Source organism: Odocoileus virginianus, chromosome 6 (assembly GCF_023699985.2).
Source record: "Odocoileus virginianus isolate 20LAN1187 ecotype Illinois chromosome 6, Ovbor_1.2, whole genome shotgun sequence".
NCBI classification, from domain to species: domain Eukaryota; kingdom Metazoa; phylum Chordata; class Mammalia; order Artiodactyla; family Cervidae; genus Odocoileus; species Odocoileus virginianus.
In genome coordinates, this window is record NC_069679.1 from 4,995,669 (window position 1) to 5,018,098 (window position 22,430).

General features: G+C 35.6%; 1 protein-coding gene across 2 annotated transcripts in view; it reads left to right on the forward strand.

The window, feature by feature from the left end:
- ERO1A (endoplasmic reticulum oxidoreductase 1 alpha) overlaps positions 1 to 22,430 on the forward strand; it is a 54,325-nt gene that overhangs the window by 20,531 nt on the left and 11,364 nt on the right. Inside the window, exons 5-10 of one of the 2 annotated variants that reach the window (XM_020897404.2) lie at positions 1,276 to 1,352; positions 1,444 to 1,517; positions 9,153 to 9,273; positions 11,355 to 11,401; positions 13,839 to 13,850; positions 22,340 to 22,366. In XM_020897404.2, the coding sequence (XP_020753063.2) occupies positions 1,276 to 1,352; positions 1,444 to 1,517; positions 9,153 to 9,273; positions 11,355 to 11,401; positions 13,839 to 13,850; positions 22,340 to 22,366 (358 nt within the window). The remainder of the gene's footprint in view (positions 1 to 1,275; positions 1,353 to 1,443; positions 1,518 to 9,152; positions 9,274 to 11,354; positions 11,402 to 13,838; positions 13,851 to 22,339; positions 22,367 to 22,430) is intronic. The other variant, XM_070468615.1, reaches the window with a different exon arrangement.

Genomic DNA, 22,430 nt, shown 5'->3' on the forward strand with positions numbered 1-22,430 from the left:
TAACTTTTAACTTATGGAAAAGTTGCAAGATTAATATAAAGATATTTGTACACTTTTTATAAACATTCACTAATTTTTAATATTTTGCCTCAACTGTCTTAGCATGCTTAAATACATAGAGTTTTTTAAATCATTTAAGAGTTATACATCGTGTGCCTTTACCCATTTATACTTAATTATGTATGTGTGAGCACATGCTCAGTTGTGTCTGACTGCAACGTCAAGGACTGCAGTCCTCCAGACTCCTCTGTCCATGGTATTGCCTGGGCAAGAATACTGGAGTGAGTTGCCGTTTCCTTCTCCAGGGGGTCTTCCCAACCCAGGGATAGAACCCGTGTCTCCTGCATTGCAGGCAGATGCTTTACCACTGAGCCACCAGAGAAGTCCTAATTATATATAAAAAGTAATTTTAATTTTGAAAGTAGTTTTTGAGTTGAATTTTCTTTAGGTCGACCAATGTGATGAAACAAATCATTTCAAACAATTATGTCATTTCAGTTATTTCAGTGTTCGCTTTTATCCTCAAAAGAGTCCTTGCCTGGACGGTCATTTGTATGATCATCCTTACAACAAGGACATGATGGGCACTCAGTTTACATTTGTTGAGTGATTGAATCTGTGGTCTCCTGCTTCCAGTATCATCTTTTAGCTGTATGGTAGTGATGCCTGGTGGGTCGTGAAGTCTCATGATCCATACTTACTTCCCTTGTACACAGCAAGCAGAACACATATCGTGACTTTGACTTTGCAAAGAAATACAGTTGTTAAAGAACGTATTTTATGCACCTAAAGATATTGGAGTATTTTTATAAGACTCAGTAGCCTCCAGGGCATTTTTAGAATCATGGTATTTAGAGTTGAATAGATCATAGACGCACATAGACGCCCAACCACTTATTTTATGGAAGAGAAAACTGATGCTCACAATTAGGTCATTAGAAAAGTGGAACACTGCCCCATGACTCCTTGCCAAGTGATTTCTTTAACCTCAAAGATTTTCTTAGTGGACATTTTGATAGCTGTTGGACTGTAAATTATTCTTTATTTTGTAAACATAATAGTAAGTTGTATTCTCCAGCAAAACAAAGAGCAAAGCCTTTTACTTATATTTTAGCTTCAGGAGGAGTGTGAGGCTTATTTTTTTTTTTTCTTGTAAAGTTTTGAAACCAAGGGGATGATGCTTGCTCTAAAAGAACCTCAAATGCGTTCGACAGTCTTCTTAAAAGTTTCTAAAGTACAATCAATTGAATTCTATTTCTTTACCTTTTGTTTTAGTATTCTGAAGAAGCCAATAATCTCATTGAAGAATGTGAGCAAGCTGAACGACTTGGAGCTGTGGATGAATCTCTGAGGTTTGGTGTTTTATTTGCAGAAATATTTTATGCTTTTTCAGGTGAAATGTTAATTTAAGAAAAAGAATAACTCCATTTTCTTTGTTTAAAGTGAGGAAACACAGAAGGCTGTTCTTCAGTGGACCAAGCATGATGATTCCTCAGACAACTTCTGTGAAGCTGATGGTATAACATTTTTTATACTATGCATGTTAAGATTGTACCTAAGGAAAAATATTCTTTAGAAATAATTTAAAGAAAAAAATCCCCAGTTTCTAACAGTTTGGCAGTTCCTCAAAAAGCTAAACACAGAATTACCATGTGACTTAACAGTCAAGTCCTCAGCATTTACCCCCAAAAGACTGAAGACAGTAAAGCAGATACTTGTACACCCTGTTCACAGCAGCCTTATTTGAAGCAGCCAAAACATGGAAACAACCCAAGTATCCATCAGCTGCTGCTAAGTCACGTCAGTCGTGTCCGACTCCATGTGACCCCACAGACGGCATCCCACCAGGCTCCCCCGTCCCTGGGATTCTCCAGGCAAGAACACTGGAGTGGGTTGCCATTTCCTTCTCCAGTGCATGCAAGTGAAAAGTGAAAGTGAAGTCGCTCAGTCGTGTCTGACTCTTCACCACCCCATGGACTGTAGCCTACCAGGCTCCTCCGTTCATGGGATTTTCCAGGCAAGAGTACTGGAGTGGGGTGCCATTGCCTTCTCCTGTATCCATCAGCAGATGAATGTATAAACACAGTGTAGTATACACATACAATGGAATGCTATTTAGCCATAAAAAGAAAAGAAGTTCTGATACATGCTGCAATATGGATAAACACTGAAAACATTAGGCTAAATGAAATAAGCCAGGTGCAAAAGGACAAGTGTCCTATGACCCCACTTACATGATATATCTAGAATAGGCAAACTGATAGAGGCAAGAAGTGGTTTTAAGTTGCCAGGAGTTATAGGAAGGAGAGTGGGAGTTATTGCTTAATGGTTATAGTCTCTATTTGAAGTCACAGGAAAGTTTGGAAACAGTGATGATTGTTGCACAACATTGTGAATATAATTATTGCCACTGAATTGCAGTCTTAAACATGGTTAAAATGGCAAATTTCATGTTGCGTGTATTTTACCACAATAAAACAATTTTAAAAGAAAACCCAGTTTCTGAAAAAAAAATTCACCTCCTGAGTTTGCAGTTCTGTGTACTTAGTAATATATATATTTAACTTTTGTAATATATACAGGTACTTTGTATAACCTGCTTTGTTGTACTGACCTTGGATTGTTAAATATTTTCCTTAATGATGATTTGTGTTGTTTTTTGGAAAGAAAATAATGAACCATGAGTTATGTCTGTGACATTTAAATAAAACCAAGCCAGAGCTCTGGTACGATTAAAATCTAGGAGTCCTAGAATGCATTAGAACCATTCGATTTATGGATTTTTAAATTAGATTTATAGATTCTCCCAGTCTTCCATTGTTTTTTTTTTAGTATCTCCTTTTTTGTAAGTTTACTTGTTAGCATTTTAATTGGCTAAACAAAATTAAACTGAGTTGAGTTTTTGTATCCTTCTTTGCTTCTTTTGGAACGGACTAATGATCTTTCAAAAAAAATCAGTGAAAAGAATGATATAGATCATTTTAATTATAAGCAAAAGATGAATCTTAAACACTCCTCTCCCCAAAAAAGGGAAAGTACTCATTTTTAATTTGTGGCTTCATTTTGGAGGAAAAAAGTACATAAACTTTACTTAGTGGAAACCGTGACCATATTTTAGCGGATACATGTCTGTAATCCATTGTTTCTAATTCCCAAATCTGAAACTTTGAAAAATGGCTATTTTTCTCCTTAAATTTAGTGCCGATTCACTCAGTATGAATATTCATGGTTTTTTTTTCATGTTTTTTTACTACAGAAATATTTATGTGTTTGTTTAAATGTTGCTGCCCCAATCTCTCCTGGAACAATATTCAACATATGTTGCATGTACTATATTACTGTTCTAAAATCTGAAAAGTTAGGAATTTCAAATCACATTTGGGCCCAAGGGTGTTGAGTAAGAACTGTGGACTTATACCTAGTATTAGGCCAATAAGGAAAGGATGAGAAAATGCTCTCCCAGCCCTAATTTTGCCATCTTTTCTGCAAGGATTCTTTGGCCTAAACATTGCTATATGAGATAAAATTCACCTTGTAACATGGCAACTTATATTTCTTTTAGGCCTGCAGTATTAGAGAAAGAATGGGAATACCTTTACCAGAGCATCCTTTTAAAGCTACATGCTTACTTTTGTGTCCCAAATCAGTAATTCATTCCATATATGATGGAGTTCTGTTATCTTGGCTGAATAACTTGTCCACATATTTTTGTTTCTTCTCTTACAGGAGGGTGAATATATTTTTTTAAAAAGGACAGCTTTATAAGAAATAAATAATGTATGTAATGGTAGATAGAGGATAGGTATTTTATATCTTTTTTTTCATATATTATTTTTATTTTTCTTATAACAAGTCATAAGGTAAGCATTTGTCTTACTTAGGACTTGTTTTTTTAATAACCTTTCAGTATTTTATTTTATTTTTTAAAATTAATTTATTTTAATTGAAGGCTAATTATAATATTGTAGTGGTTTTTGCCATACGTTGACATGAATCAGCCATGGGTATACTTCTGTTCCCCATCCCGAACCCCCCTCCCACCTCCCTCCCCATCCCATCCCTCTGGGTCATCCCAGTGCACCAGCCCTGAGCACCCTGTCTCATGCATTGAACCTGGACTGGCGATCTGTTTCACATATGATAATATACATGTTTCAATGCTATTCTCTCAAATTATCCCACCCTCACCTTCTCCCACAGAGTCCAAGAGACTATTCTTTACATCTGTGTCTCTTTTGCTGTCTTGCATATAGGGTCATTGTTACCATCATTCTAAATTCCATGTATATACATGAGTATACTGTATTGGAGTTTTTCTTTCTGACTTACTTCACTCTGTATAATGGGCTCCAGTTTCATCCATCTCATTAGAACTGATTCAAATGAATTCTTTTTAATGGCCGAGTAATATTCCGTGGTGTATATGTACCACAGTTTCCTTATCCATTCATCTGCTGATGGGCATCTAGGTTGCTTCCGTGTCCTGGCTATGATAAACAGTGCTGCGATGAACATTGGGGTACACATGTCTCTTTCAACTCTGGTTTCCTTGGTGTGTATGCCCAGCAGTGGGATTGCTGGGTTGTATGGCAGTTCTATTTCCAGTTTTTTAAGGAATCTCCACACTGTTCTCCATAGTGACTGTACTAGTTTGCATTCCCACCAACATTGTAAGAGGGTTCCTTTTTCTCCACACCCTCTCCCGCATTTATTGTTTGTAGACTTTTTGATGGCAGCCATTCTGACTGGCATGAGATGGTACTTCATTGTGGTTTTGATTTGCCTTTCTCTGATAATAAGTGATGTTGAGCATCTTTTCATGTGTTTGTTAGCCATCTGTATGTCTTCTTTGGAGAAATGTCTGTTTAGTTCTTTCACCCATCTTTTTGATTGGGTCACTTATTTTTCTGGAATTGAGCTGTAGGAGCTGCTTGTATATTTTTGAGATTAATTCTTTGCTTTGTTTGCTATTATTTTCACCCATTCTGAAGGCTGTCTTTTCACCTTGCTTATAGTTTCCTTCGTTGTGCAAAAGCTTTTAAGTTTAATTAGGTCCCATTTGTTTATTTTTGCTTTTATTTTCATTACTCTGGGAGGTGGGTCATAGAGGATCCTGCTGTGATTTATGTCAGAGAATGTTTTGCCTATGTTTTCCTCTAGGAGTTTTATAGTTTCTGGCCTTAGGTTTAGATCTTTAATCCGTTTTTAGTTTATTTTTGTGTATGGCATTAGAAAGTGTTCTAGTTTCATTCTTTTACAAGTGGTTGACCAGTTTTCCCAGCACCACTTGTTAAAAATTATTTGTTCTAGTTCTTGAAAAATACAGTTGGTAGCCTGATAGGGATTACATTGAATCTATAGATTGCTTTGGGTAGTATACTCATTTTCACTATATTGATAGATTCTTGATTCATGAATCAAGATTGATTCTTGATTCTTCTGATTCATGAAAATGGTATATTTCCCCATCTATTTGTGTCATCTTTAATTTCTTTCATCAGTGTTTTATATTTTTCTATATATAGGTCTTTTGTTTCTTTAGGTAGATTTATTCCTAAGTATTTTATTCTTTTCATTGCAATGGTGAATGGAATCGTTTCCTTAGTTTCTCTCTCTTTTTTCTCATTGTTAATGCATAGGAATGCAAGGGATTTCTGTGTGTTAATTTTATATCCTGCAACTTTACTATATTCATTGATTAGCTCTAGTAATTTTCTGGTGGGATCTTTAGGGTTTTCTATGTAGAGGATCATGTCATCTGCAAACAGTGAGAGTTTTACTTCTTTTCCAACCTGGATTCCTTTTATTTCTTCTTCTGCTCTGATTGCTGTGGCTAAAACTTCCAAAACTATGTTCAATAATTGTGGTGAGAGTGGGCACCCTTGTCTTGTTCTTGATTTTAGGGAAAATGCTTTCAGTTTTTCACCATTGAGGATGTTTGCTGTGGGTTTATTATATATAGCTTTTACTATGCTGAGGTATGTTCCTTCTAGTCCTGCTTTCTGAAGGGTTTTTATCATAAATGGATGTTGAATTTTGTCAAAGGCTTTCTTTGCATCTATTGAGATAACCATATGGTTTTTATCTTTCTATTTGTTAATGTGGTGTATCACATTAATTGCAGATATTAAAGAAACCTTGCATCCCTGGGATAAAGCCCACTTGGTCATGATGTATGATCTTTTAATATGTTGTTGGATTCTGTTTGCTAGAATTTTGTTAAGAATTTTTGCATCTATGTTCATCAGTGATATTGGCCTGTAGTTTTCTTTTTTTGAGGCATCTTTGTCTGGTTTTGTAATGAGGGTGATGGTGGCCTCATAGAATGAGTTTGGAAGTTTACCTTCCTCTGAATTTTCTGGAAGAGTTTGAGTAGGATAGGTGTTAACTCTTCTCTAAATTTTTGGTAGAATTCATCTGTGAAGCCATCTGGTCCTGGGCTTTTGTTTGCTGGAAGGTTTCTGATTACAGTTTCGATTTCTGTGCTTGCAATGGGTCTGTTAAGATTTTCTATTTCTTTGTGGCTCAGTTTTGGAAAGTTATACTTTTCTAAGAATTTGTCCATTTCTTCCAAGTTGTCCATTTTATTGGCATATAATTGCTGATAGTAGTCTCTTATGATCCTTTGTATTTCAGAGTTGTCTGTTGTGATTTCTCCATTTTCATTTCTAATTTTGTTGAGTTGATTCTTCCTTTTTTTCTTGATGAGTCTGGCTAATGGTTTGTCTATTTTATTTATCTTCTCAAAGAACCAGCTTTTAGCTTTGTTGATTTTTGCTGTGGTCTCCTTTGTTTCTTTTTCATTTATTTCTGCCCTAGTTTTTATGATTTTTTTCCTTCTACTAACCCTGATGTTCTTCATGTCTTCTTTTTCTAGTTGCTGTAGGTGTAGAGTTAGGTTATTTATTTGATTTTTCTCTTGTTTTTTGAGGTAACCTTGTATTGCTATGAACCTTCCCCTTAGCACTGCTTTTACTGAGTCCCATAGGTTTTGGGTTGTTGTGTTTTCATTTTCATTTGTTTCTTTGCATATTTTGATTTCTTTTTTAATTTCTTCTGTGATTTGTTGATTATTCAGAAGCGTGTTGTTTAGCCTCCATTTGTTTGTATTTTTAATAGCTTTTTTCCTGTAGTTGACATCTAATCTTAATTAGAAATTTGAGCTTTTGTCATCTAGCAAAATATGGTTATAGTAACTTTTAAAAATGAAGTTGGAGAGAGATGAAGTACGTCATAGTAAAATTATGAGTCAGCTAATGTTTATCTCTAATGAGGCACGATATTAGAAATTTAATCATTCCTTGGTGGTTTGTTTTCTGTCTTAAGATACTAAATTCTGTGTATTATTTATATATTTTGAAAGTCAGTGTTATTTTTTATGAATTTATTATAATTTGCTATGCTGAAGTAATCTCTATAGTACTGTTAATAATTGAGTTGAACAGAGTTATCTGTTCCTAAACTAGGTGATTCCATGCAGATTTGTTTTTAATGCTTTTATTTTTATTTCTAGTTATTTTAATTGCTACTTTTACCTTGAACTCTCAGTTATTTCTAGGTGCTATCACTGTGCTGTTTCCAGAAGCAGATTTCCTTCTAATTTATGACTCTAATAAACTGTGAATTGGGTTAAAAATAACCAAGCTTAGTTTATCTTAATTTTTTAAATGAGAAGTAGATACTGTAGAGAGCTTGGTGGACTGTCATGTAAGCACCTTTTGGCTCAGATTTTTATCATCCACTTTGGTTGCTTTGAGGCCGTTTTCACTGACTTCCTTATTCTTTGTTAGTTCCTGCTGTTAAGCTTTATAGTTGAATTAGGTATTACTGTATTATTAACTAATTCTGTAAGGCAACTGGAGGACTAGTGGTCATATTTTTTTTGGTTTTGTTTTAAAGTTTTAATACATTATACAAATTTATAGAACATATGAGAAACCAATATCCCATCAATTTTGGCGTGGTTTTCATATATATCTATAATTATCTTTTCTATAGTGCTTATCTTTTCATTTTATTAGGTTGCCTTTGTACTTAATAGTTCTTTTGATGGTAAAGTAGTCTATTATATATCATAATACCAGTGGAAATGGAAATGGAAGTGTTAGGTGCTCAGTTGTGTCCAACTGTTTGTGGTCCCATGGACTCTAGCCTACCAGGCTACGCTCTATGGAATTCTCCAGTCAAGAATACTGGAGTGGGTTGCCATTGCTTTCTCCAGAGGATCTTCTAATAACCACTAGTTAATATTTGTTTTACTCTTATTATTCTAAGCTTATTGTGCTTATTGTTCTAAGCACTCTGCATCTTTAAACTTCTTTAAGTCTCACAGTAACACTATGAGTATTATCCTCATTTTACAAATGAGGACACTGAGGCATAGAGAGTTTACATGACTTGCTCAGGGTTTCAAAGTCAGTAAGTAGTAGGTTGTTTGTTGTTCTGCCACTCACTTGTGTCCAACTCTTTGCAACCCCGTGGACTACATTATTGCCAAACTTCCCTGTCCCTGGCTCCTAGAGTGTGCTCAAACTCATGTCCATTGGGTCGATGATGCCATCCAGTCATCTCATCTGGGTACTCTGGCTCCAGAGCCTGTGCTCTGCTCTGTTGGACATTTAGGATGCTTCTAATTTTCCCTTTTGTAAATAATAATGATACAAATATCATTCTACTTATACTTTTTTTGCATATTTAAGATTATACCTTTGGGACAGCTTTGTAGTGGTCATGTAAAAAGGAAGTATTTGGTAACAAACTGTGTGGTACTAATATACCTCATTTACCTCATTCATTTATCTCAGTTACTTATGAACTGCTTGTGGTTAATGTGATGGGAAATGTACAGATATTCTTTGCCTGGATAGGTTACCAGAATCAAATTACTATGTTCCTTCAATACTATAATTCACATATGCCATAATTAACATTAAAACCAGGATGCTTTTGCCACTGGTGTGTAATTTAATGTGGATATTTTTGTTCCTTCTTCTTTTCCCTTGTATTTTTCTCCCTAAAAGGTGTTTTTAAGTCCCAAATGCATTGTTAACATTTGTGGTGCCTTAGAATCAATGGAATGCAGTGTGCCATACTAGCTTTTTAAGGTAACTGAGAAAAAAAGAAAGATTATTATAAAACATTTTGTTTTACAGACATACAGTCTCCTGATGCTGAGTATGTCGATTTGCTTCTTAATCCCGAGCGTTACACGGGTTACAAGGGACCAGATGCTTGGAAGATATGGAATGTCATTTATGAAGAAAACTGTTTTAAGTATGTGTCATTTTCCTTTCAAAATTCCTGAAAGATGTGTTCATTTCTCTTTATAAACAAACAAAATCATAATGACTTAAAATTACAAATCAAGTTCACTTTATTAAAGGATGTATTTGGACATAGTAACATACTCATTCATTAATCCAGTTTCCCTCTGGGGTAACATATAGACATGCATTTCAACAAATACTTCTTTCTTTTCCAAAAGACTTAGAATAGTATTAGACTTGTATGAGAGTGTTGTAGGCATTTCTCAAATGTTCCTTAAGTCGGTTATAGGATCTCAGGTGAGCTAACCTAGAGCCAGAGAGATGATATAGTTAATGCAGGGAATAAATTAGGATATATAGCTGCATATTCTTTTCAGTGCTCTATACTCCTCTTTTTTTGTTGCTGTGGTTATTTTACCTGCTTTCAAATTAAAGTTAAGTTCTCTTCAGAAAATAATTATAAATAAGCAATATTTGAGCACTTATGATATGCCAGTTGTTGTGTTAAATATGTTATAAACATTTTCTTCCTTAGTCCTTGTAACAGCTCTGTGTTGTAGTCATCACTGTTTACAGATGGAAAAACTGACACTTGGAAAGGTTAAGTGATCTGTCTAGTGTCAAAGACATAGTAAGTGGAAGAACCCTCTTTGTCCTCCTACCGACTGCAATGGAAGCTGTCAGTTTGAACAGTGAGACTGAGACATGCTTCAAGTTTACCCACTTGTAAGCCTCTAGGCTGTAAACAGGGTACTTACTGAGTTTTGGAAGGGATTGTGTATGCACATGGGTGTTATGCTATCTCAGAGATAGGGATAATTCTGGGAAAATTTCTGGAGTTCCCAAGTGTGGCAAAAATACTTTCCACTTTTTGTGTCAAATATAAGCATTTGAGATCAGCAGTTTCTTTTTTTGACTTGCAGAATTTCTGCAATTTAGAAAGTGGAGAGTTTTCATTATTTACTCATTTCTGCCATGTGTTTCATTTAAATTCTCTTGACTCATATTAGGAATGTTTGATTTACAGAATTTTTAGAGGTTTTTTCCCCTAATTTTTTAATATAAACTAAAATAGAGCCCAACTAAAGCATTTGTTAGACTTTGTATTAGTTATTAGTTAGCTATTATTTCCTAATTGATTTATATCATTGTCCACATAATATTTCTAAACTATAAACAACATAGGAGGCACTAAAATTGAGTATGTTAAAACACAGCTTACATGTTCTGTTCTCAAAGTGTCTCAAGTTGTGCAATTGTAAAATAAATAAAGTACATTAAAATGATCCTTATACTCTAGTAGTGATACTAATGAATTTAATTTGGGATTTAAAAACATTTTAGTGACATTACTCTCTTTTTTCTTATTAAATACTTACTAAAACTTATTAAAAACCATCTTTATTGAAATTATAATAAACTTGATGGCCACAGAGCAAATTGATAGACTTAAAATTATCAAAGTGGAAAATAATCTAACCACACTGTTTTTAATCCCTTTTTATTTTAGTGCTGGTGTTGAGTATTTGCCTTTCTTTCCTGCTTGTCTTTCAAATGAGTGTATTTTATGACATACACGTGTATATAACATATATAAAAATATGTTAGTAACTAGAAGAACTTGACTGGTGTTTTTTTTCTTCCTTTGTTTGAAGAAATGATTATGAAATGACTTTTTGGCTGCTACAGTGGGAAAAGATCCGCAACTTATCACTAAAACAAATAACAATCCTCCCTTATAGCAGTTAGAAAAAATAAATATTTTATAAGGTCAGTAAAACAGTTTGATTTTAGATATAGTTATTAACCAATGCTGGAGACATAAGACATGCAGTTCAATTCCTGGGACAGGAAGATCCCCTGGAGGAGGACATGGCAACCCACTCCAGTATTCTTGCCTGGAGAATCCCATGGGCAGAGGAGCCTGTCCTTGGGGTTGCAAAGATTCAGACACGACTGAAATGACTAAGCACACATGCACGCACATAATTATTAAAAACCTTTCTGAGGTAATTTCACTTTTACTTAACTAATTATAGCATGATGGGTAACATATTTATATTTTATACTTTAATTTTTTGTTTCTAGGCCACAGACAATTAAAAGACCTTTAAATCCTTTGGCTTCTGGTCAAGGTGAGTTATTTATTTGTGCTGTTATTTATCAGCTAGTGAACTTTGGTTAGAAGGAAGAAGGAGGCAAGATAAAGATTGGCAGGAGCATTTGAGATCATATATTCCTGTTTTCACAGAAGTTATGCCTCATTCTTGCAGAGAAATGGGTGTTGAAAATATTTACACTTCAGTAAGGAATATTTTTGTAATGAATTTAGGCTATCATAGGATGAAGTTTAAATTATACATTTTTAATATATTTTTGCAGAATGTGTGTGTTCAGGCTGTCAGTTGTTTTTACTCATCTTTTAGTTCAATGAATATCCAAAAAACTTCTGCCTCACATCTTCCTAAAACTTGAAATTATTGTATATCTTGGGAGTCTGATTTCAAATTCAGTTGACTTTATATCTCATTAACATTTTTCATTTTCTGCTTATACTCAGGATCTGGCTTAAATGCTTCCTTGCCCACCCTGTCAATTTCTCTGATCCCCCCTAACTGGCAGTAATCTCTCTCTCCTCACAAAATGATCTTATGTATTATTTTGTTCCTCTTTCAGCTCTTTCCACTTGCTAGCATTATTTTACTACTATTTATGTATCTATTGTCTTCCCAGGTGGTTCAGTGGTAAAGAATCTGCCTGCCAAGCAGGAGACTTGGGTTCAGTCCCTGAGTCCCTGATCCCCTGGAGAAGGAAGTGGTGACCCACTCCAGTACTCTTGCCTGGGAAATCCCATGGACAGTGGAGCCCAGTGGGTTACAGTCCATGGGGTCGCAAAGAGTCAGACACCACTGAGTGACTAAATCACCACCACCACCACCATGTATCTATTGATCTACCCTAGTACTTTGGACATATGAGTAGCATTTATTGGTTTCATCCCTCAGTAAACAGCCTGAAACATAATAGATGGAATAGTTAAATGATCGATGAAATTCGCCCTCCTCATTTAATAGTCTTGTCTACAGTAGTGAAAATCGCTTGTTTCTTCAACAAATGATTATCCACTATTTACTATGTGTTAGGCACTCGATAGGTGCAGAGGGGACGTAAAATTTAAAGTCACAAACCTTGCCCAGTCTATAAGAGGCAGAACAGTTTGTTAAATAAACCATTTCAAGTATATGATTTCAGGCTTTCTCCCTAGGAAATATATAACTATGTTTTCTGAATATATGCTTATTGACAAATTCTTTGATGTGCTTTTAGCAACTGTGGAATGGTTTTCATTTTTTAAATTTATTTGAAAAACTGCTGATCTCATAGAGTCAACAAACATAAATTTACTTCTGGAAAGCAGTGAGATTGCATCATTCCATAAATGTTGGCAGACTAGTCATTCTTAGGTTAGAAATGAAAGAATGTCTTTAAACACGGCTTTTGATTTATATGGAGTCGCATATGGTACTCAGTGGAAACTATTGATTTAATATCAGATGAGATGCAAATTCCTAGGCAAGAGATGATCTTCACTCTTATGTGAAGTCACTCACATTATGATCTGATAAGTTAATTAACCACCTTTGCTTATTTTAAAGATAAATGGGAACAATGTCAGTGTTTATCATCAGGGAACTGGTTAAATGAGTTATGGTATTTTTATATAGTAGAATATAGCCATTCTAAATGTTGCTGAAAATTTTGTATTCATTTATATCAGTGGTGATCAATAGTGCATTTAGGAGAAGAAGCAGGTATTAGACAGTATGTATTAATATATTTTTTATAAAAACATAATTAGTATAATATCTCCCTATCCTGTGCACAAAGAAAAAAAACACTTACCAAAATGTAAATGGTATTTATCTTTGGGCTCAGGGAGTTATGAATGATATATTTTATTTTGTCTTTGTGTTGTCTTTATAACATATATTTGCAATGAGCATCTGGTACTTTAATAAATGATGGCATTAAATAAAAGTGGCAAAATAAAGACAGTTTTTCAGTACTTAATGAGCAGCTGCATACAAACTGCTGGATTGTGCATATTTGGATCTTACACATAGTCTTTAAAAATATTGCTGAATAAGGTAAATTTTTATAACGTCAGTTCTGGGAGTTTTGAAGCAATAACACAGATCCTTAGCAGAAACTGTCTTATAGCTGTAGGATAAATAAATAAATAAAAAGGCTCTGACAGCCAAATAACTGAGTCCTTGAGATATTTAAGAGTACTCTTAGATGATAGATTACATTTCTCTTTCCTGTCAGCCCACATTAAATCTTGAACAAGCTGAAACTACTCTTTATCCAGGCTCTTGGAGATGAGGCCATTTAGTCAAATTAGGCATAATTCCTTTTATCACCAGAAAGAGTTGCAGTCACAAGCATATCACTCTCAGATATTATCTATGTGGGTGAACTGATGGACTAAAAGTAACGGAAGTGTAGCATTTTAAAAGGAGCTATCTGGAAGGAGTTTTTAATAATATAACTTTTGTTTTCTTTTTTCAGGTAAAAGTGAAGGTAAGTATAATTTCTTTATCATACATGACAGATATGAATTTGCTTATATTGAGAGGTTTGTGGGCAAACTTGTTTTTTCTTCCCACATGTGAGACTTGAGAAGTTACTTTTTATTTATTTATCTAAGATGCTGACAGGGAGGCATATGTTAAGGGAAAAATGACTCTGTGCCTGGGATCAGACAGTAGAGACAGGCTGCCTCAGCCTCTGATAATTCACTCATACACTTTATGTGTGTGAAAGTGAGGCATTTCCCGGCTTGTGTCAGGGAAAATTTCTTCTTTATTGACTGAACTCTGGGATTTGCTGGGTCACCCATAGGAAAGTTCTAGGCATGATCACTGAGGAAAACAATAGAATGGGAAAGACTAGAGATCTCTTCAAGAAAATTAGAGATACCAAGGGAACATTTCATGCAAAGATGGGCTCAATAAAGCACAGAAATGGTATGGACCTAACAGAAGAAGATATTAAGCAGGGGTAGCAAGAATACACAGAAGAACTATACAAAAAAGATCTTCATGACCCAGATAATCACGATGGTGTGATCACTCACCTAGAGCCAGACATCCTGGAATGTGAAGTCAAGTGGGCCTTAGGAAGCATCACTACAAACAAAGCTAGTGGAGGTGATGGAATTCCAGTTGAGTTATTTCAAATTCTAAAAGATGATGCTGTGAAAGTGCTGCACTCAAGACGCCAGCAAATCTGGAAATCTGGCCTCAGCAGTGGCCACAGGACTGGAAAATGTCAGTTTTCATTCCAATCCCAAAGAAAGGCAATGCCAAAGAATGCTCAAACTGCCACACAATTGCACTCATCTCACACACTAGTAAAGTAATGCTCAAAATTCTCCAAGCCAGGCTTCAGCAATCGTGAACCGTGAACTTCCAGATGTTCAAGCTGAATTTAGAAAAGGCAGAGGAACCAGAGATCAAATTGCCAGCATCTGCTGGATCATTGAAAAAGCAAGAGTTCCAGAAAAACATCTATTTCTGCTTTATTGACTATGCCAAAGCCTTTGACTGTGTGGATCATAATAAACTGTGGAAAATTCTGAAAGAGATGGGAATACCAGACCACCTGACCTGCCTCTTGAGAAACCTGTATGCAGGTCAGGAAGCAACAGTTAGAACTGGACATGGAACAACAGACTGGTTCCAAATAGGAAAAAGAGTACGTCAAGGCTGTATATTGTCACCCTCCTTATTTAACTTATATGCAGAGTAAATCATGAGAAACACTGGACTGGATGAAGCACAAGCTGGAATCAAGATTGCCAGGAGAAATAATAATAACCTCAGATATTCAGATGACACCACCCTTATGGCAGAGAGCAAAGAAGAACTAAAGAGCCTCTGATGAAAGAGGAGAGTGAAAAAGTTGGCTTAAAGCTCAACATTCAGAAAACTAAGATCATGGCATTTGGTCCCATCACTTCATGGCAAATAGATGGGGAAACAGTGGGAATAGTGGCTGACTTTATTTTTCTGGGCTCCAAAATCACTGCAGATGGTGACTGTAGCCATGAAATTAAAAGACACTTACCCCTTGGAAGGAAAGTTATGACCAACCTAGACAGCATATTAAAAAGCAGAGATGTTACTTTGCCAATAAAGGTCTGTCTAGTCAAGGCTACGGTTTTTCCAGTAGTCATGTATGGATGTTAAGAGTTGGACTATAAAGAAAGCTGAGCACTGAAGAATTGATGCTTTTGAACTGTGGCATTGGAGAAGACTCTTGAGAGTCCCTTGGACTGCAATGAGATCCAACCAGTCCATCCTAAAGGAGATCAGTCCTGTCCCGGGTGTTCATTGGAAGGACTGATGTTGAAGCTGAAACTGCAATAGTTTGGCCACCTGATGTGAAGAGCTGACTCATTGGAAAAGACCCTGATGCTGGGAAAGATTGAAAGCAGGAGGAGAAGGGGATGACAGAGGATGAGATGGTTGGATGGCATCACCGACTCAGTGGACATGAATTTGGGCAAACTCCAGGAATTGATGATGGACAGGGAGGCCTGGCATGCTGCAGTCCATGGGGTGGCAAAGAGTCAGACACGACTGAGCAACTGAACTGAACTGAGGCATGATCAGAGTGTTGATCTACTGGCTTCCAAGCCTGTGCTGATTCTTGTGTGTAGGTATTATTGCCAGCTTTTTAAGTTATTGTAATGTGCCAAATTTTAACATATTTTAGGTTTACAGTGTCTTTTTGAGAATATTTTTGCTTTATGAGTAAGATTGGGATGATTTTTGTTATTCTTAAGGCCATATGCGTAGCAATATGAGAAGACTCAGCAGTACTTAGCTTTACTGTAGGTAGATGAGATTGTTAAAATGTGTCACTTTTCTCTCACTCTAACTTCTCTTCTTTTTAAACAAAATTTTATTTATTTGTTTTTGGCAGTGCTGGATCTTTGTTGCCATGTAGGCTTTTCTCTAGTTGCAGGAAGCAGGGACTCCTCTCTAATTGTGGTGCGTGGGCTTCTCATTGCGGTGGCTTCTCTTGTGGCACTGGGCTCAGTAGTTGTGGCTCCTGGTCTCTAGAAGTGGGCTCAGTAGTTTGGTGCATGGGCTTAGTTGCTCTGTGGCATGTGGGATCTTCCCCTACCAGGGATCCAACTGCATTGGCAGGTGGGTTCTTTGCCATTGAGCCAGGGAAGCCCCCCATATTCTCTGTCTTCTGAGCATTATTTTTACGGGTTGCCTTTACATTATGTGTAAGTAACAGAATCCTGAAGTCTTATAACTTTGCTCTTTTATTGTTATACTTTATTTTATCATAATGGTAGCAGCTAAGTAAAATCCTGAATCATAACTATACTATTTGGAAGAGAAATTCTTTAGTAGTATGATTATTTTTGCAAAGCTGTCTCATATTTTGTTAGTGTTAGTGGTGACCCTATAATTTCCAGATATGAATAACTTTATTCCACCTTGGGTGTTCCCAGTTCTATGCTTTATTCTGGCTACATTAAAAGAAGCTATTTCACCAGTGCAGACAGCCCTTCCTCCTGGGCCACGGGGCATGGACAGAAAGGTGGCCACCCCCTCGCCCATCATGCACCACACATTCCTGGGGAACCTGGTGCTGAACCATCGGCAGACGGCCTGCCTCTGGGTCAGGGTTTCACATGTAGCAGAGCAGCTCCCTCACCACCATCTACTGAAAGTCGGCCCTCCACACAAGGGTTTGTAAAAAAAATTTAATAAAATAAACAAATTTTAAAATAAAAAAAAGAAAAGATAAGCTATTTCAGGTTTTTAATACCATTTCAAGATCTTAACCTATCTCATTATCAAAGTGTAGGTGGTTAACCTGTAGAGGCTATCCTTAGACAAAACATCTTATTTATAAGTGTGATTTTAAGTGTTCTTTCTGGGAAAATATGAAAGCGGGCATATTAGGCGATTATCTAGCTGGATCATATTCACAGACAATCTACTTCAGGACTACAAAACTAAACGAAAATTTCTTTGGAGGACTAAGTCCTAACTTAAAAAAAAAAAACAAACCCAAAACATAGAGGTTACCAGTAAGGAAACAAATCACTTATAATCCCACAACCCCAAAATAATTGACATTAATTATGGCTAAGAAGACATGCCAGTACTTTTCAAAGTAATTTGCAAATATGAATTTATTTAATCCTTCCAACAATCCTAAGAAATTTTGTTAGGATTTTTATTTCCATTTTTATAGACAGAAAATGAATCCCAGAAAGGTTCAGCAACTCAGCTAAAACCATATGATTTGTAAGTAGTAGAGTTTGGGATTCAAATCAGGCAGTTTGATTTCAGGGTCTATGCTTTTAACTACTTCATACTGCTTCTCTGCTAACACTTTGATAATTCTTATTATTTTCATGTTTATACCAATATACATTATTATTTTATATATTATTATTACCATGTCAACTTACTTCCTCAGCCTGTGTCCTGATCAGCTCAGGCTGCTCTAAAAAAATACTGTAAACTAGGTGGCTAAAATAAAAGACATTTATTTTCTCAGAGTTCTGGAGGCTGGGAAGTCCATGATCAAGGTGCCAGCAGATTTGGTTCTTGGGGAGGGCCCTCTTCCAGGCTTACAGATAGCTGTAAAGATACTGATTCCATCATGGTGACCCCACCCTCATGTCCTCATCTTAGCCTAGTTATTTCCCCAAGACCCACTTCTTTTTTTTTTTTTTTTTACTCTTTTTTTTTTTTTAATTAGTTGGAGGCTAATTGCTTTACATCATTACAGTAGTTTTTGTTATACATTGAAATGAATTAGCCATGGATTTACATGTATTCTCCATCCCAGTCCCCCCTCCCACCTCCCTCTCCACCCGATCCCTCTGGGTCTTCCCAGTGCACCAGGCCCGAGCACTTGTCTCATGTACCCAACCTGGGCTGGTTATCTGTTTCACCCTAGATAATATACATGTTTCAATGCTGTTCTCTTGAAACATCCCACCCTCGCCTTCTCCCAGAGTCCACAAGTCTGTTCTATGCATCTGAGTCTCTTTTTCTGTTTTGCATATAGGGTTATCGTTACCATCTTTCTAAAGTCCATATATATGTGTTAGTATACTGTAATGGTCTTTATCTTTCTGGCTTACTTCGCTCTGTATAATGGGCTCTAGTTTCATCCATCTCATTAGAACTGATTCAAATGAATTCTTTTTAATGGCTGAGTAATATTCCATGGTGTATATGTACCACAGCTTCCTCATCCATTCGTCTGCTGATGGGCATCTGGGTTGCTTCCATGTCCTGGCTATTATAAACAGTGCTGCGATGAACATTGGGGTGCACGTGTCTCTTTCAGATCTGGTTTCCTTGGTGTGTATGCCCAGAAGTGGGATTGCTGGGTCATACGGCAGTTCTATTTCCAGCTTTTTAAGAAATCTCCACACTGTTTTCCATAGTGGCTGTACTAATTTGCATTCCCACCAACAGTGTAAGAGGGTTCCCTTTTCTCCACACCCTCTCCAGCATTTATTGCTTGTAGACTTTTGGATAGCAGCCATCCTGACTGGCGTATAATGGTACCTCATTGTGGTTTTGCTTTGCATTTCTCTGATAATGAGTGATGTTGAGCATCTTTTCATGTGTTTGTTAGCCATCTGTATGTCTTCCTTGGAGAAATGTCTGTTGAGTTCTTTGGCCCATTTTTTGATTGGGTCATTTATTTTTCTGGAGTTGAGCTGGAGGAGTTGCTTGTATATTTTTGAGATTAATCCTTTGTCTGTTGCTTCATTTGCTATTATTTTCTCCCAATCTGAGGGCTGTCTTTTCACCTTGCTTATAGTTTCCTTTGTTGTGCAAAAGCTTTTAACTTTCATTAGGTCCCATTTGTTTATTTTTGCTTTTATTTCTGAAATTCTGGGATGTGGGTCATAGAGGATCTTGCTGTGATTTATGTCAGAGAGTGTTTTGCCTATGTTCTCCTCTAGGAGTTTGATAGTTTCTGGTCTTACATTTAGATCTTTAATCCATTTTGAGTTTATTTTTGTGTATGGTGTTAGAAAGTGTTCTAGTTTCATTCTTTTACAGGTGGTTGACCAGTTTTCCCAGCACCACTTGTTAAAGAGGTTATCTTTTTTCCATTGTATATCCTTGCCTCCTTTGTCGAAGATAAGGTGACCATAGGTTCGTGGATTTATCTCTGGGCTTTCTATTCTGTTCCATTGATCTATATTTCTGTTCTTGTGCCAGTACCATACTGTCTTGATGACTGTGGCTTTGTAGTAGAGTCTGAAGTCAGGCAGATTGATTCCTCCAGTTCCATTCTTCTTTCTCAGGATTAAGAAATCAAAATATGCATAGAAATGAATGAAAATGAAAACACAACAACCCCAAACCTATGGGACACTGTAAAAGCAGTGCTAAGGGGAAGATTCATAGCATTACAGGCCTACCTCAAGAAACAAGAAAAAAGTCAAATAAATAACCTAACTCTACACCTAAAGCAACTAGAGGAAGAAGAAATGAAGAACCCCAGGGTTAGTAGAAGGAAAGAAATCTTAAAAATTAGGGCAGAAATAAATGCAAAAGAAACTAAAGAGATCATAGCAAAAATTAACAAAGCTAAAAGCTGTTTTTTTGAAAAAATAAACAAAATTGACAAACCATTAGCAAGACTCATTAAGAAACAAAGGGAGAAGAACCAAATTAACAAAATTAGAAATGAAAATGGAGAGATCACAACAGACAACACTGAAATACAAAGGATCATAAGAGACTACTACCAGCAGCTCTATGCCAATAAAATGGACAACTTGGAAGAAATGGACAAGTTCTTAGAGAAGTATAACTTTCCAAAACTGAACCAGGAAGAAATAGAAGATCTTAACAAAATGATCACAAGCAAGGAAATCGAAACTGTAATCAGAAATCTTCCAGCAAACAAAAGCCCAGGACCAGATGGCTTCACAGCTGAATTCTACCAAAAATTTAGAGAAGAGCTAACACCTATCTTACTCAAACTCTTCCAGAAAATTGCAGAAGAAGGTAAACTTCCAAACTCATTCTATGAGGCCACCATCACCCTAATTCCAAAACCAGACAAAGATGCCACAAAAAAAGAAAACTACAGGCCAATATCACTGATGAACATAGACGCAAAAATCCTTAACAAAATTCTAGCAAACAGAATCCAACAACATATTAAAAAAATCATTCATCATGACCAAGTGGGCTTTATCCCAGGAATGCAAGGATTCTTTAATATCCGCAAGTCAATCAATGTAATACACCACATTAACAAATTGAAAGATAAAAACCATATGATTATCCCAAGACCCACTTCTAAATACCATATGGTGGGGGAGAAAGGGGAGTTTAGGGCTTCTACATATGAATTTTAGGAGGGGACACAAACATTCATCCATAACAACTTAGATTTCTAGAAATGGATTTACTGGATCAAAGGATAAGGGCACTTTAGGTGCTTGATACATATGACCAGATTCTTTCTGTCATTGAAAGGGTGTGCTGATTTACACCCCTTCCACTCATTTTGCCACCTAGTTTTACCTAACTCTTGTCTAAATTAAGTATCTTATTTCTTCTTCACTCTTTAAAGTTCTGTCTTTACAGTTTTAATTTGCATTTTAATTTATTTTTTTATCAAGGTATAATTGATGTATAATATTATATATTTCAGGTGTACAACATAGTGAGTCAGAATTTTTAAAGGTTATTTTCCAGTTATAGTTATTTAAAAATATTTGCTTTCTTCCCTGTGTTGTACAAGATATGCTTAATTTGCATTTTTATTATTAGTGTGACAGAACAGTTTTTATCTGTTACTACCATTTGTATTTTTCCTTTATGGATTCTCTATTCATATTATTTGCCCTTTTTAATGGGTGCTTTAGCATTTTTATTTGGTGTATGAACTTTTTATACACCAGATATTATTCTTTGTTGCATTTGTGACATACATTTTACTCAGTTTGTTTGCCTTTTCCTTTTGTTTATAAAGTTTTCTGACACAAATGTTTTAAGTTTTTATGTAATCTGTAAATATATAAATGTATGTTTATTCTATTTGTCATTTCTTCCATTACTTTTATGCTTGTTTGGTTGATTATTAATATTACTATGAACAACTTTGGTGAAAAGATCCATATAGTACAATGTTTGTCTTCTCTAGTAGATATATACATAGAATGTTCACATAGGTATAATATTTCTTATGCCTTTTTATGTATTATTTCAAACAAACATTTTCATACATTGTGTTCCACACGCTTGTCATTTTAAAGTTTTATATTATTCAGTCATGTTAACTTGAACATAGTATTTTATCATGTTAGCTTAGGCCTTGTTGTGCATTTTGGTTATTTCGGGTTTTAAAAATTATGTAGAACATAATCATATTTCTATGTATTATCACCCCACCTCCATTTTGAGTTGTTTCTTTAGAGCATAATTCTAAAAGCAGAATTATCAGGTCTAAGTATATGAACAGTGATTGCTGTAGCCCATAGAATATAAGTGACATTTGGTTTTTGTAACATTTCCTTAAATTGTTCTTTTGAAGTATGGCATGGCATAAAATACTATCAGTTATAGACAAATAATATACTTCCAATACTATTTTATAATTTTGACTTCTCTCATTTCAAAAAGTGCATAATGTGTTCTTAATTTTTATAACATGAATTGCTATTAAGGCTAAGTATTTTTCCATGTATAGATTTACTATTTAATTTCTGTGTTTTGACCTCATATAAAACACTTTATCCAGAAAGTTATAAGGCTAGGGAGTTATAAGGCTAGGGCCACCTAAGGCAATGTTAAAGCCTTCTGAAGACTGAGCAACTGAGTGGCACTTAAAGTGAATCCATACCAAGAACCTTTCTCCTTTGCAGATAAGACTGGGACCTTTAAATTGCTCTTTGGCACAAAGTTGCTATAATATTTTAAAACTTTTGAAAAATATATATTTGGGCATTTTTACAATCTTATAACTTATTTTTCTTTTAATTTCAGAGAATACTTTTTACAGTTGGCTAGAAGGTAATTGGACACTTTTAAACTAATTTTTTTCATTTTAAAATACACATAAAATTAATTTTATATC